This window comes from Cryptotermes secundus, unplaced genomic scaffold (assembly GCF_002891405.2).
Source record: "Cryptotermes secundus unplaced genomic scaffold, Csec_1.0 scaffold22, whole genome shotgun sequence".
Classification (NCBI taxonomy): Eukaryota; Metazoa; Arthropoda; class Insecta; order Blattodea; family Kalotermitidae; genus Cryptotermes; species Cryptotermes secundus.
In genome coordinates this window covers 4,455,124-4,470,304 of record NW_019742961.1, presented here as the reverse complement: position 1 = coordinate 4,470,304, position 15,181 = coordinate 4,455,124, and the positions used below count along the sequence as shown (strand labels likewise).

At 44.3% G+C, this 15,181-nt stretch overlaps 1 protein-coding gene across 4 annotated transcripts in view; it reads right to left on the bottom strand.

Annotated features, from left to right (window-relative positions):
• LOC111873382 (nesprin-1) overlaps window positions 1-14,943 on the bottom strand; it is a 410,258-nt gene extending 395,315 nt beyond the window's left edge. For 3 of the 4 annotated variants that reach the window (XM_023868043.2, XM_023868044.2, XM_023868046.2), the window contains exon 1: window positions 13,814-14,943. In XM_023868043.2, the coding sequence (XP_023723811.1) occupies window positions 13,814-14,750 (937 nt within the window). In that variant the 5' untranslated portion in view covers window positions 14,751-14,943. The remainder of the gene's footprint in view (window positions 1-13,813) is intronic. The other variant, XM_023868047.2, reaches the window with a different exon arrangement.
• Window positions 14,944-15,181: the final 238 nt, after the last annotated feature.

Genomic DNA, 15,181 nt, shown 5'->3' with positions numbered 1-15,181 from the left:
GTGGGACAGTTGCCGGCCAGTGAGGATGTGAACATGGAAGCTGAGGAAGGTACGGCGATGAAAGCTGTTACCAGGCGACAGCCAGTAAAGATACAGAACAGTGAGAAGACTTAGTGCGTTCTGTAATGAATATATGAGTCCGTAAGTGTTCAATAAATCCAACTGCCAATCAAAACCCACACTTCATAAAATCGTGACACTATAATTTGAGTATTTCTATAGTTAAGACGAAAATATTAGGCCTTAAATGAAAAGAAGCCGGTCACGGTAGCCGAGCGGTCTAAGGCGTGCACTGTCTTCGCTCGCTCGGAAGCCGGGATCGTGGGTTCGAATTCCATTCAGGTCATGGATGTTTGTGTGCGTTTCTCTGTGTTTGTGTACAGGTAGAGGCCTTGCGACGAGCTGATCACTCGCCCAAGGAGTCCTAACGTATGTCTAAGATCTACAAAAAACGAAGTGAACGGAGAAGTTCATGGAGGTAGGCCTAGGCCCACTGGGGCTGTAGTGCCAAAGAAAAAATGGAAAGAAACAATAAAGACCAAAATAATGGTAAACAATATAACAGAATACGTTACAAACTTTAATTATCTTGGATGTCAGTTGGGCAGGAATAGACGTTATGCTCTACATAATAAACTATACAGATTTAATTATCTCTGCGTAACAATTAAGCTTACACTGATCCAAAAAAACTCAACGCGAGAAAATTCTAAAATTGTACGAACTTCTTGCAGCATCATGTCTCTTACATGACAGCGAATGCTGGACTTTAACTAAAACAACAACTCCGACAGAATCTTTCGAAATGGAATTCCTGAGATCAGTGACAGGCTATTGAATAGACAAAAGCAAAAGAAGCACAGATATGTGACAAGAAAATATATTTATAAGCTAAGAGAAAAAGCAAAATAATACCGACAGAATCGTACATACAAATATTTTTAAGAATGCAAACTAATCGAAGTCCTAGGAAGCTGTTTGACACCATCCTAAACGAAGACGATATATCGGCCACCAAGGAAATCGAACAGGTCAAAAGGCCCACATCTAGATGATGATGATGATGATGATGATGATGGTGGTGGTGGGGGTGGCGGAAACACAGGATAAGTAATGTTATAGCTCCATGCATTTACTTTCGGTATTAGACGAATGTAGTAGCCAGATTCAGGCCCTGGCCGCTTTAGCCCGGGAAACGAAACTACGGTGCCCATTATACAGAAAGCTGGGTGAGCTCCAGAGCCGGTCTCGACGCTGTGGCAAATAGAAAGATCTCTTTCTCTGCCGAGAATCGAGCTACGATTCCGCAGTCATCCAGCCCGTAGCCTAGTCACTACATTACTGAGCTACCCCGCCTCTCTTGACAGTTCCAATATCATTCTAGAATTGGTACTGATGTGCGCATGGCTCTAAAATGATTTCAAAGCCTGATATCGCTCCCAGACTAATATTCTCCACCACATTTATTTTGAAGTCTGAAGTCTGAAGTCTGGTACTACGTTGTTCCTACTTCAGTGTTTGAACATTCACCGGGGAAGACCAATACATGGCGCTAACAGTTACCCTTCACGTGAAATAACGATATGAGGCAGAAGAACTCAGGCGTTACACGCAAAGGACCCCACTTCTTACATCCAGGTGATAAGCAACGTAAGAAATGGAGCTTAACGACAGTTCAACTTGACTGTCGTGACCATTTTGCTCTAAGGAGTCAGTCAGCAGGCTGCTTGGTCGGTCGGTTAGTTAGCTTGTTTGTTGGCCAGTCAGTGAGTGAGAGACGTGGAAGGAATTCTACCGAGGCTTGCTTTGAGATGACACGAGTTCATGAGAAGCTAGGAAAGGTACGAGAACATCCACAGGCCGCCTGGTCTGAGTCAGAGCAGGTGTCAACAGTGGCCTGACGGAGGTTTGAAAAACTGCGTACATAAAAATTGTCGACTAACTTCAGAGCATCTGAACAGGCTTTACATGAATACCTAACAACATAAGTTCATTTAAAATTCATTCAGACACGCCATCTTACAAGTCTGATTAAGATAGGAGTGAAATCAAGTCTGGAGTCCAACTTGATCTTCCCGGTTATAAAAACTGTAAGTGACGATAATATTAGGGAGCCTATAACTAGCGCATTTCCAGCATCTTGACGTTCATTAAATTCGTATATGCTTCCCTGTTTATTCATTCATTTACTCACTTAGTCATTCTCGCCCACTCACCCAAATAACAAACAGTTGAATAAGAGTGTGTGGCAGTGAATGAGTGACTAAACGAGTAAACAAATAAGCAGACCTCTCATCAGATTTTATATTTACTTAGTGCTATTGTAATGCTTATCCCATATTTTGTATGGGAAATGTACATCTGGGCCGGTCACGGTAGCCGAGCGGTCTAAGGCATGCACTGTCTTCGCTCGCTTGGAAACCGGGATCGTGGGTTGAATCCCACTCAGGGCATGGATGTTTTTGTGCGTTTTTCTGTGTTTGTGTACAGATAGAGGTCTTGCAACGAGCTGATCACCCTCCCAAGGAGTCCTACCGAATGTGTAAGATCTAGAAAAACCGAAGTGAACGGAGAAGTTCGTAGGTAGGCCTAGGCCCACTGGAGCTGTAGTGCCAAGGGGGAGGGGGGGAAGGTACACCAGGGCCGGTCACGGTAGCCGAGCGGTGTGGTGTAAGGCATGTACTGTCTTCGCTCGCTTGGAAACCGGGACCGTGGGTTCGAATCCCACTCAGATTATGAATGTTTAGTTTGTGTGTGTGCGGATTTCTGTGTTTGTGTACAGGTAGAGGCCTTGCAACGAGCTGATCACCCTTCCAAGGAGTCCTACCGAATGTGTAAGATCTAGAAAAACCGAAGTGAACGGAGAAGTTCATGGAGGTAGGCCTAGGCCCACTGGGGCTGTAGTGCCAAGGGGGGGGAAAAAAAAAGGTAGACCCGAGGGAGAAAGAACGTCGCGGTCCAGTGACAGCACCTCTGCTTCATATTAGAAGGGTCCCACGTTCTAATATCGGTCTGAAGCCTAGTTATGCTGAATTCTTTGATTCTTCTTAGTTCTCCAGGTAATATTATAGATTGGTACTTAAATTAGGCCACAGCCGTTTCTTTACAAGTGTATCCAGGTTTATTATTTGTATTATTTATCAGATGAGGATGCTATAAATTTCCATTCGCCCTCCTATGTTTCGAACCTGTTAGTGGGGCCTGTAATATACGTTAGAAAATTGAACCCAAAATTATCTAAGATTACAGAGTGGGTATGTTACGGAGATAAGATACAGTAATATTGGACTACTGAAACCACGCACACAAGATCGCCAAAAATTCTGATGTACCTCTATACTATACAGGTTATTAAATGTACAGATCAAACGCGATTTATCACTGACATGAATATAATGTAATGAACATAGACTATAATGCCGAACAAGACCCAGTGCTTAATAGGCCTTCCGCCTTCCAACAGTATGCCTAATACAATGTAGCGAAAGGATAATAGCGAAAGTCCCTCAATTTGCACACGATTTACGTCCGCGTCACGGCGAAGTGGCAAGCAGAATGCAAGAAATATTCAGCACGTGCATTTGTGTGAATTTCGAAGCCATTTTGGTAAGAGTTGCTTTCCTAAATATTTACAATTATTTGCTGTAAGTATCTGTACGTTCTGTGCACGTTTGTGACGGTCATTAATCCCTACATGTAAACATTTTAAATGCCTTCAGTAACTCAGTAACTATAAGGGAAAGCACAAAAAGGAAATACTGTTGTAAGTAACTCCCATTCATGTCCCCCCTCAAAAGAAAACGGCAAGACGAGTTAGAACACTGTTTCTTCCTTTTTATCCTACTCTCGTTATTTAAAAAAAAACGAAAGTAAGCCTGTGTGCTCTCCAAACTGTATGTGCTTGGACCAGTCTCTATGAAACTTGGTATGTACATCATGGCACCTGAGCCCATCTCAACAGCGTACTTTATAAATCCCTCCCATTAGTCTGTGTCTGTATATGTATCCCGCCTATCGCTGATAAGAAAGGGCTGGTGAAGTTTATCCCTCCTTTCAGTACTAGGCAACAGCTCGGCACACTTTCCCGCGGCAACGAATAAACAATTCTATGCTATCCGTGTCGTATCAAAGGAAAGTAGGCGATTAGTTCTTCCTAGAACTTATTGTTATTTTACGACACTGTTAGTTACCTAAAGACCGTCTCTGTGGTCTAGTTGTCAGAGTTCCTGGCTACAGATCCAGAGGTCCGGGGTTCGATTTCCGGCGCTACCAGATTTTCTGAGAAGTAATGGGTCTGGAACGGGGTCCACTCAGCCTCGTGAGGATAACTGAGGAGCTATTTCAAGGAAGTAACGGCTCCGGTCTACAAAACCGAAAGTATCGGCCGTGGAGATTCGTTGCGCTGACCACGCGACACCTATACACAAAAGTTGGCACTAACTTCGCCGACAAGCGGTGGTCGCTCAGTCGGTATAGTTCGCTTGCGGACTAGAACCACGGAGTTTTGTTTTGTTTGTCAGTTACCTAACATGTAAAACATAGAACAGTTAGATGACTGATACACGACGAAATGGAAATGACTTAGACGGAAGCTGTCGTGACCTAATCGAAGCAGTGTCGTTGCAGTTGCCTAGAGGAACTAACGAAAACCATGAAAAACCTTACTCAGGACGATCGGTGTCGCGGCCGAAATTCGAGGCAAGGCCCTCCAGGATACAAGTCTACCTTCCTACCGCTTTGCCCGCCTGCTCGGCTGTTTCTTCATATTTCAGTAATGCTGGAACCATCAATTAAAATGTCGGATGTTCTGGGCTCAGGATGGTAACTGAGAAGGCTTTGTTATTTGATACGATTGTTTTTATTATTGTTTTCCTTAGTAATGGCTGAGCAGAAGAACAAACAAACTCAATGGATCTCGGAGCAACTGAAAAGAACTTTGATGAAAATGGTGAAGGAATGTCTGCCAAGACATCAAACACACATCTCAATGCAACCCTCACAATCCGACAACAGTTTTCAATAAGCGGCTACCACCCCAGGAATACATAAGAAAACCCAGTATCGTCCAGTAATATGCAGATGCAAAGGCCAAAGTTATTATGTGAATCTTATTTAACATGTGTCATCACGAATATCTCCAGTTGACAATAATAGTCAACAAAGTGAGAAGTCCCGTGGAAATACGTCCTTTGTTATACATTACATGGTTTCCAGAACTAAGGACAAGCAATCAGTTCGTTTATTAATGTCTTATTTTGCTACACGTTTCAGTCACTTAAGACCATCATCAGGCGTTTATAAACAACAAAATGAGCCCAAGTTCATTACTAAGAGTAGACTGAGTGTCGCAATGGATCCATCGCTAATAGTCTTGCCATGTAAAACTGTTTACATAGAATTACAGTGTTTAAATATATTGAAATGCCGGTCACGGTAGCCGAGCGGTCTTAGGCATGTACTGTCTTCGCTCGCTTGGAAACCGGGATCGTGGGTTCGAATCTAACTCAGGGCATGAATGTTTAGTTTGTGTGCGTTTTTCTGTGTTTGTGTACGGGTAGAGGCCTTGCGACGAGCTGATCACCCGCCCAGGGAGTGCTACCGAATGTGTAAGATCTAGAAAAACCGAAGTGAACGGAGAAGTTCATGGAGGTAGGTCTAGGCCCACTGGGGATATAGTGCCAAGAAAAAAAAAGTAGCATAAAGGCAATTTATTGTTTCAGGACAGGATTAAAGAATATGTGGACAGACATTAATTAAAATATAATTATGTTTTACGTAACAAATCTGAAGACAATGATCTGTACAGTGTTTCAGAGTCCGAGGTCAAAGAGGTAATGTGGGGCGGAAGATGGAAATAAACAGTTGCCCAATTTGTTACGGCGTTACAAACTTCTTGCATTCTCGTACGCCCCTGTGGTGGATTCTCCATAATGCTACAAGCCGGAGTTCTTGCTGCATTCCACTATGACGCAGATTGCTTCCGATGGCAAAGTAGTGTGGCGTGCCGCCTAGGGCAGGAATATTTGGAATCAGAACGCATCCATTGCTATACAACGGCTAGCAATTCCTAGGCAACGAAGCTAGGAATTCATTGCCCTGGAAATGAAAGTCTTAACAGTGGTGTTTCCACCGTTACAAACGAATCGTTTAAGCCAGACACGTATTCCCGCGTTCATTGCGTAGCAGCGGGCGAAATTAACCCTCCGCAAGGTATTCCCTATGCAGTCCAAGGGCAGTGAGTGTAAAAGTGACTGTCCAATAAAGGTATTCGTTCAAATCCGAGAACCCACACAATTTCTTGTTGAGTTGCCTAGCAAACACGCGACAGTAGTAACAACACAGAAACTAGACGGTAGCATACTGTATTATATTAATGAGGAGTATGCCGGTATTCCCCCTCGTTCGTCTCCGCCTTATCGTGGTGAGGGGGTTTGAGTATGCTAAGGACCCTGAGAGCTATACCAGCGGCAGCGTAGCTACTGGCAGGGCCTCCCTTGCTGGACAGGTCAAAGGTTGGGCATCAGACGAAGAGACACCAAAAACCAAAAACTGATGCCGGAAGCAGCGTCATCAGCAGCGACTTGAAGCACAGAGCAAATGATGCTCGTGATGGTTCAAGTTCGTATAGCAACAGGCGTGACCAGAGTGGTTTGAACGGCTGTTGTACTGCGATGTGGAAAGCAAATGGAAAAACTACCACATTATCACTTTTCCTGGATAGTCTCTTTCCAAAAACAGAAGATCGCATTAAGTGGAGGAACTGTTTTGGAAGAGATTGTGGACCTGTCGTCTGACAGATTACTGATGAATCATGAATGAATGAATGAACGAATGAATGAATGCCGGTATTAATTTCGTGTACGGTTGTGATAACGGATATGCTAGGATTGCATCGACAGAACACCAGCGTCAGTATCCAGACAGGAGGCAACAGGCATGTGTGCAGCGGTACGTCACAGTTCGAAGGAAACAGGTGCCTTCATGACAGCAGAACACGCTGGCAGCGGCAGAGGCCATGTGCAGCATAGGGAAAGTATATACTAACATATTAACTAGTCCGGTCACATTGAAACAAGCTTCTCGCAGTGTGTGGTGTGACGTACACTGCATGAAAAGCAATTATATCCTTTCATCTGCAACTGGTACAACGGCTTCCCCATATCTCTGCCGATGCTGTGCTGTGGCTTGTGCACTCGCGAGGCAGCATTCAAAAAGGACTGAGTGAGGTCTCCAGGACATACATGAACAGACAATGTAGAATCCTCATGCTACCCGACGCTCTCCAGTTCAACAAAGATTTTGCGTCAACATTTGGATCGGAAATTTAAACGATTACCCCACGGGACATGTGACGGTGAACGCATCAGTGTAATTCTGTTAGTTGATTTCCTTGAAATAGCATTTCCTTTTGCTAGAAGATGTAGTCCTTAAAGTCTCTTGGGGCACGTGGTTTCAATATGACGGCGCCCCTCTCTCTTCTTCATGCCAGGTACGTAATTGGTTTAACAGTTATTTTCCGGACACATGAATCGATAGTGTGGGTCTGTTCCTCTGGTCTCCAAGTTCCCTGATCTGAACCTACCTGGTTTCTTTTTATGTTTTTTCCCTTTGGCGCTACAGCCCCAATTTGGGCCTTGGCCTATCTCCATGAAACTCTCAGTTTCACTTCGGTTTACTAGATCTTACATACTCGGTAGCACTCCTTGGGCGAGCGATCAGCTCGTCGCAAGGCCTCTACCTGTACATAAATACAGAAAAACGCACATACACCGAACATACATGCCCTGAGTGGGATTCGAACCCACCATCCCGGCTTCCGAGCGAGCGAAGACAGTGCATTCCTTAGACCGCTCGGCTACTGTGACCGGCTTTATTTTTATGGGGATACATCAAAGAAAACGTTTACTGTACGGAAGTACAGATTTCATCCTGGTACGACTTTTTTATTTCCTTCACGGTATTGTTGCGTTGCTAAGACGTGACTCTGTAAACAACAGCCGTCGCTATGCAACGGTCGAGGTACTGCTGGACTACAACAATGGAAACCGTGTTCTCTACATGATTCGTGCCGAAATGTTATAAGCAGGGTCCGTCGAGTTCAGCTGTCAGCAGTTCAGTTGAGTCAAGCAGCCGGTTGGCTGGTGAGAGTTTAGTTGTCAGCTGGAAGTCAGCCTGTGAAGAGAAGACTAGGAGGTTGGTGTGAATGGCCGCCAGCCTTGGACCCAGTTAGTTGAGTTGTCAATTGAGTTCTGCACGACCAGCTGTGACAAGAAGACCTGAGCGCGAGAAGCTGAGGAAGCTCCACTGTGTTCAATCCGGTGCCAGGAAACATCTAGTGGAGACTGTAATAGACCGATGCCACTAGTCTGTGTGTGTCAATGATCTGTAAAGTGTGGTTCCGAGTGGTGTATACAGGTGGACAATAATTCCATTAACTAATCCATACCCCTAGCCACACAACCCCTAACGCGTGACAATACAGTCCTACAACTAGGCTTGTCAGAAATACATAACAAATGCCTGTTCATGAGTTTATATTTGGTGTAACGAATATTAGGAGCCGACCTCGACAAGTGGCTCATGTCAGCGATTCAACTGGACGTCACTGTGAACTGTGCGTGTGATAGAAGTGGTTCTTTCGCAGAGCTGTGGAACGCTTACTTCACTGGCCGAGCCATCACATCACATTGTGAAACATGGTTTGCAGTTCCATTGTATTGTTACGGGCCTGTAAACGCATCGCAAGTGGCTGGGCGGCCTTGGCCTATATCGTCAATCGCTGAGCCGGCCCAACCGTGCGACAGCGATACAAGTTCACACGATTCTTCGCCAACCACTTTCTAATACAATCCATTATCAATGCCGATGTGATAACTCAGTTATTATTCTCTGGTTAACGTTAGTCTTTGCTTGCTTTTTTATTTCTCTCTCTCTTTTGCGCCTGCTTATGTTTTTTGATCAACTTTTATTTTAATCCATTTATTGCTATAGCTCAGTTCCTGCGGGGGCACGCAGTAGCGTAGTTGGTTAAGGCACTATGCTACAAACCGGAAGGTCGCGGGTTTAAGTCCCGATGAGGTTACTGGATTTTTTTCAATTTACCTTATCCTTCCAGCTACACTATGGCCCTGGGGTCGACTCAGCCTCTAACAGAAATGAGTACCAGGAATATTCTTGGGGGTTATGGGCGGCCAGCGCGTAGGGCTGACAACCTTGCCGCCATCTATGTGCTGACTGTCTAGAAAATGTGGGAACCTCAACATCTCACAACCCTATGGATCTCCACGGCCTGTTACAGGGATAGCTTTACTTTTTGCTTAGGTCCTGCTATAGCTCGAGCGGTTAGTGGCCGGCAACTCTTCACGGATGACTGGTTCAGTTTCGGAGGAACTCATGTGGGATATGTTGCGGACACAGCGGCACTGTAGCAGGACTTTCTACTAATACTCCGCATTTCATGTGCCAATTATTATTCCATGATTTCATCCAACAGCCAAAGCCGGTACACCATTTGCTACTCAGTTAGGCCCAATCGATAGAGCCAGTTCTTATCTCCGGAGATAGAGACTAGCTTTATCGAATGGGCACAATTGAGGTTTTGCCCTAAGCCGGAGACAGAATCCAGTCTCCGAAACGTTGTTTTTAAATATAAACAGGGCGTTATTTTAGATACACGTAAAACGCGACGATGTATAATGTCCAGAATCATAATATTTGTACTAATGTACCATCATCACAAACTTTAAATCTTAAGTACTGTTACAGCCGTAACCCTATTGCTGAGATATTCGTCTAAAATACAACAAACATCCATTACAGTACGAACACAGTACAACAGTCGGCTTCGAGCCATATCAAGATATAACCACCTCCTTTGCTGCGTCATGTGATTTAATTCACTGGGCTATAAAATGTATTTTTTTTTTCATATTTTCGCCTTAAAATGTGCATTATTTTAGGAAAATGGTGATAAATCACACGCAGCGAAAAAGTTAATAGTTCACAATATATTTACTTACACGACTAAAAACTAAGTCTATATTTAGGTCGAAATGCTTGATATGTGAAGAAAGGGTATATGGTGATAATACAGAGGTCCTTAGCTTTGTTGATCGGTTCACGGCGACCGGTTCATCGCCGGCGGCGAGGCACATACGAATTTTGCCGATGAATAAGTATTCCTGATGGCTGATGTTTGGATTTAGGGTAAGTTATTAACTTTGTGGACCATTTGACGGCATTGTGTTTCATGTCGAGCACTGCGGCTCGTGCATGGGAATTTGTTTATGATTTGTCAGCAGTAGGCGCAAGTTATCAGCTCCATTAGCCGTTTCCCATTTACGATTCGTGGGCAGTATGTTCCGTCATGGTTTGATATACATTACAGCAACGTGTATTTGTTTATACGTGACACCTAGGTGAAATACGGATCTGCTAGAAATTGTCGGCGAAAATTTCAACCAAATTTTCGTGATGAAAGAGTTCCCAGCAGACAAACAATTCACAATTTTATGAACAAATCTGGATCAACGGGACTCTTAACTGACAAGAAACAAAAACATAAGCCTCGAGTAGTCACTGAGAAGTTATATGACATAGGGTCCAGACTTGAACATACACCTAGAAAATCACTGAAACGTCTAGCTCAAGAGGCTGGAGTGTCAAAGTTTTGTGCAAAAACAAAACAACTGCTGACGCTTAGACCCTATAAAACAACACTAATCCACGCCTTGCGGCCGCGCGATCCATCTAGTAGGATTCATTTTTGCAGCTGGTTTCTACAGTCTGTCATCGAAGGTAGAACTGATCGCAACAGACAGGAACAGCATTAAACACCTCCCGTGATTTGTGAACTGTAACTCCAGACTTGAACATATCATCAGGCAACAGACATGTTGATTCTTCGGTACAATTCGTATACGCCTCGCAGCCGACGGTGCACCCGTCGCCGTGAAGCGCTGAGCAGTGAACCAGTCAACAACGGTAAGACCGTCCCTGCACATGAATATGGGGTGTATGATTGCTATTCGTATGAAATGTCTGATGAATCTTGATTAAATATAATCTTCCGAAAAAAGCTGTTACAATAATAATTTAGTTTCAAAAAAATCTATGTACATGTCAGCACCGTAGCTCATTTATGAATATATTAACTCATTACTATGCGGGTTCAAACCCGGCGGAGGTCGTGGAATTTTTAAGGGCAGAAAAATTCAGGGAACAAGTCCTCCGGGAGGGACTTTAAGCCGTGGGTTCCGTGTCGTAGCTTTACGGCACGTAAAAGAACCTCATGTCTCCAAAGGAGGCCATTGAGCTAAATTAAGGACATTTCCCGCTCAACAGTAGTCTCTAACGCCTCTGGTAGATGTGGGAAGCATTGAGATACCTCTGAGCCAGTAGAGGCCGACCTCGCTGGCTGAGTAGGGACTGATGGTAAGCACCAATACCGGTAGGGTATAGAGGCTGCAGAATATTATAGGGGGACGCACAATAGATCAAACTGGTCGCGGTGCATGGAGAATCCCACCCCCTCCAATAACAATAACAACAACAACTCATTACTAACTTCTTTTTCAGAAGATCCAAAAAAATTAACTTCAAGATACGCTACTGTGTAGTGCTGTTGTTGCATTCATTATAGAATCTGTCAAACAACAGGAGCCAGTAACGAACACAATGGGCGAACAAGCAAGCGATCTTCGTGTGCATTCGGCTGTGGCCTCAATCCCGCCTACGACCTGACATTACTTAACTTCTCTTTTTAATCAGTATCTCTCCCCAATAACACCTTAGAAAGAAACCGAACGTTATGCTGACCAATTAATTGATGTGGATTAAAGGTATGTCTGAAATATCACTCCAGAATTTCAAACATTAGTTCTCGTACTCAAGACTTCGAATTTCCAAAGAGTAATACAACATATCCAAGCTACACTGTGCAAGATCTGACTCCACATTCTATGTCGGATATTAAACAAAAAAACAAATTCCATGGCTTTGGTCCGCAAGCGAATTGTACCGACCGCGCGACCGCCTCTTGTCGGCGAAGTTAGTGCCAACTTTGGCGGATAGAGGGTGTCGCGTGGTCAGCGCAACGAATCCGTACCGACGTTAATTTCGGTTTTCTAGACCGGAGCCTCTACTTTTCCATTCTAGTAGCTCCTCAATTATCCTCACGATGTTGAGTGGACCCCGTTCCAGACCCGATACTTCTCAGAAAATCTGGCAGCGCCGGGAGTCGAACCCGGACGTCTGGATCTGTAGCCAGGAACTCTGACCACTACACCACAGAGGTGATCTGTCGGAAATGTGCGTATTTGTGAGTAATTATTATCTTAATTGTAACTTTAACTTTGTAATTTGGAAGCATTTCCTTTATATGTGATATTAATATTCGTCATATATTCCAACTTGACTGGCTGGAAGTGTGGTACATTCTTGTTGTGTTACTTCCAAAAACCAGCTCCTCTACAATTTTTCCCCCCAACCAAATACAGTGCCTGAATTTAAGACACACAAAAACTTTAAGGTAATCATTTTCTAACAAGTTAGATGTATTTCTGATTGAAGGAACAAAGTTTCACTCTCTCATACTATTTATTTGAGTCTGACTTTCTTTAGGACTTGACCACTAGAAACAAAACTGTAGGAGACTACAACGTGCAGTTAACAGACGTGGTCGACAGAAGGAATTATAAAATAATTAGCAACATTAAATTCACACGCAACTATTTACTGTTTCGTGATGGCAAACTGGCGGGAAAACTAAATTACGTACTGAATGAACAACTCTGTATCAAGTTTCAAGTTCTCGCAGTGGTAACTGGGATGCAACGTCGTGTGGTCCGGTTAAGTCCACAGACGTTTCGGGGGGAAAAACGCAGTGCCTCGATCTTTAGGGTCAAACAGTAAGCCAAGTAAGAAACTGGCAGAAAGAGGGCTGGTTTCTTTCTTGGTTTATTCTTCGACACTGAACATGGAAGTTACACGCTCCTTCGAAACGTCGGTGAACTTGCCGGACTAGAAGGCGTTACATCCGAGAAAATTACAATACCCTACAATCAGTATTGAAAACGTTTTGTCTTTTTTCTTGTTTTGTTTTTCTTTGTCGAGATTGTTCAGTATGGAAGTTTAAAAATGTAATTAATTATACACATAACATCCCTTTCTAGTGAACTGAAAACAGCGAAGACATTGAGAAAACGCATTTTGTCATGAAATGTGTGCTTAAATTTCCTCTGAAACATTTATTCTTTACATTCTCCTCTCCGATAAATACTGGACAAGATACGAACATAAATCCCCTAACTTTCCACGGTAGGCTGCCGTTAAACTGCTCCGACCTCAATACAATGGCTTAGTACTTTATTTTTTAAACTTACAATATCAAATGTCATGAGAATTTGTCCAGCGTTTCTCTAGTTGTTCGATGGCGAGCCACAGACTTGGCTGGCTGACTGACTGACTGACTGACGGACGGACGGACTAAATTAAGTTAAAAAGCGCTCTGCCGGATTGCGAGTGGGCCTAAAAAACAGCAGTCGCAATCCCGACTGTGGGCCTATGAATAATTTACTCTTTAACGTCAATTTAATTAACTTAAAACTCCTGTATCTTTGGTAGTGGCAATGCGGGAGTCATGCTCAGAGCAACATGCACCTTTGGTTTCAACTTTACAGCTGTTACTTATTATTTGTATGCCTCCAGATGGTCATTCGTACGATAAAAATTTTCTCTCCGTATTCGTTTTTAGCCGAGTGTGACATGCTAAAGTGGTTTCAGTGATGTGGGCCATAATAAGTGTGTCATATACCTTTGATTTCCGCGATGTGTGAGTCATACTGAGAGCGACTTCGGATATATTCCAATTTCGCAGCCATGTTGTGAAAAGACTGGGTTCGGTACTCGGAATACCACTCAATGCTGCTGCTTGTGGACCCAGGGCGGCTTCCTCCCTCTAACTCGGTGGCGCCGACTTGCTGGAGTCCCTCCCTGGACGGCGTCCTCCTCAGACTTTCTTCAGACGGAAATCTCCCGGCCAGAGATGTTACTGATGAAGATTTCGACGCACTTGTATGGTAACCATTAGTACTAGGTTGACTGTGACTGACTGTATGATACGCAGAGTCGTCTTGAAGGATACGTTCCTCTGACGGTGTTCGGCTCACTGTGGCTTCTGATGGTGCAGCACCAGAAATGGGTGTGGTCGGACGCACAGTTGTGATTTCCCTAACAGATTTGTGAACCGTGATTCTTTCAAATTTGACAACCTTCGCACCTCCACCCAGAAGATCTCCTTCTTCGACAACTCGTTCAAATGTTTCTTCGAACGATTCGCTGTTGTTACTGCTACTGTCTTCTGTGGATGCGCGTCTGAGACGGGAGCCTCCATCCCCAGCACGCGAGGACCTCAGCTTCACGTGCTCCCTCGTAACAGGACTCTCAGCACGTCGGCGAAGTTGTTCTTCCTGCAAGCGATGCTCGATCTCAGACACATCAGCGAAGAGAGAACGGTCGTCGACGTTGCTTCTTCCCTTTTCCGCGACTGTTTCTGTTGACGGTGACTTCGCACCAGACCATACCTGTTCGTAGAAGCTGACTCGATCTTTGAGCCTCGTTGGACCCGGGCTGCTGGCTCTTCCCGTATCTTCAAGTAATGTAGTAGGACGAGTTTTCTTCTGTGGTGTTACTGATTTTCCTCCACCAGGATCCCCAACGCCTTTGCCACCATTTTCTTCTGGTGTCTCCATTGTTCTCCGCTATTCTCCAACGACACCAGTGATGTGTGTCTTGCCACCTGTCATTCTGACATAAGGCAGGCTTAACCCACCTTGCCTAAGGCTAAATGTGTTACACCAGAGTTGTGTTCTTATGCAAATTAATAAAATGCAGCATTCAAAACTTGAAACCGAGTTAAATGGAAAACCTGGTTCCCCAGCCACCTTCTACTTCCATACACACACTACGACTGCCGGTTCGATACTGGCTTCGCGAGCCGGTACTCCCTCCATCAAGCCTACATTCCGTCTCACTCTCTATCACTCTCTATCTCTCTCCTTCCCTCAGTCTGACCCCGACAACTAGGCAACCAAGCACATACTACGCAATACCACGTGACGTAATGAAAGTGTTTGCGCAGCTTCAAGCATTACAGTGTCATGAGGTGTGTCTCAGGAAAAGT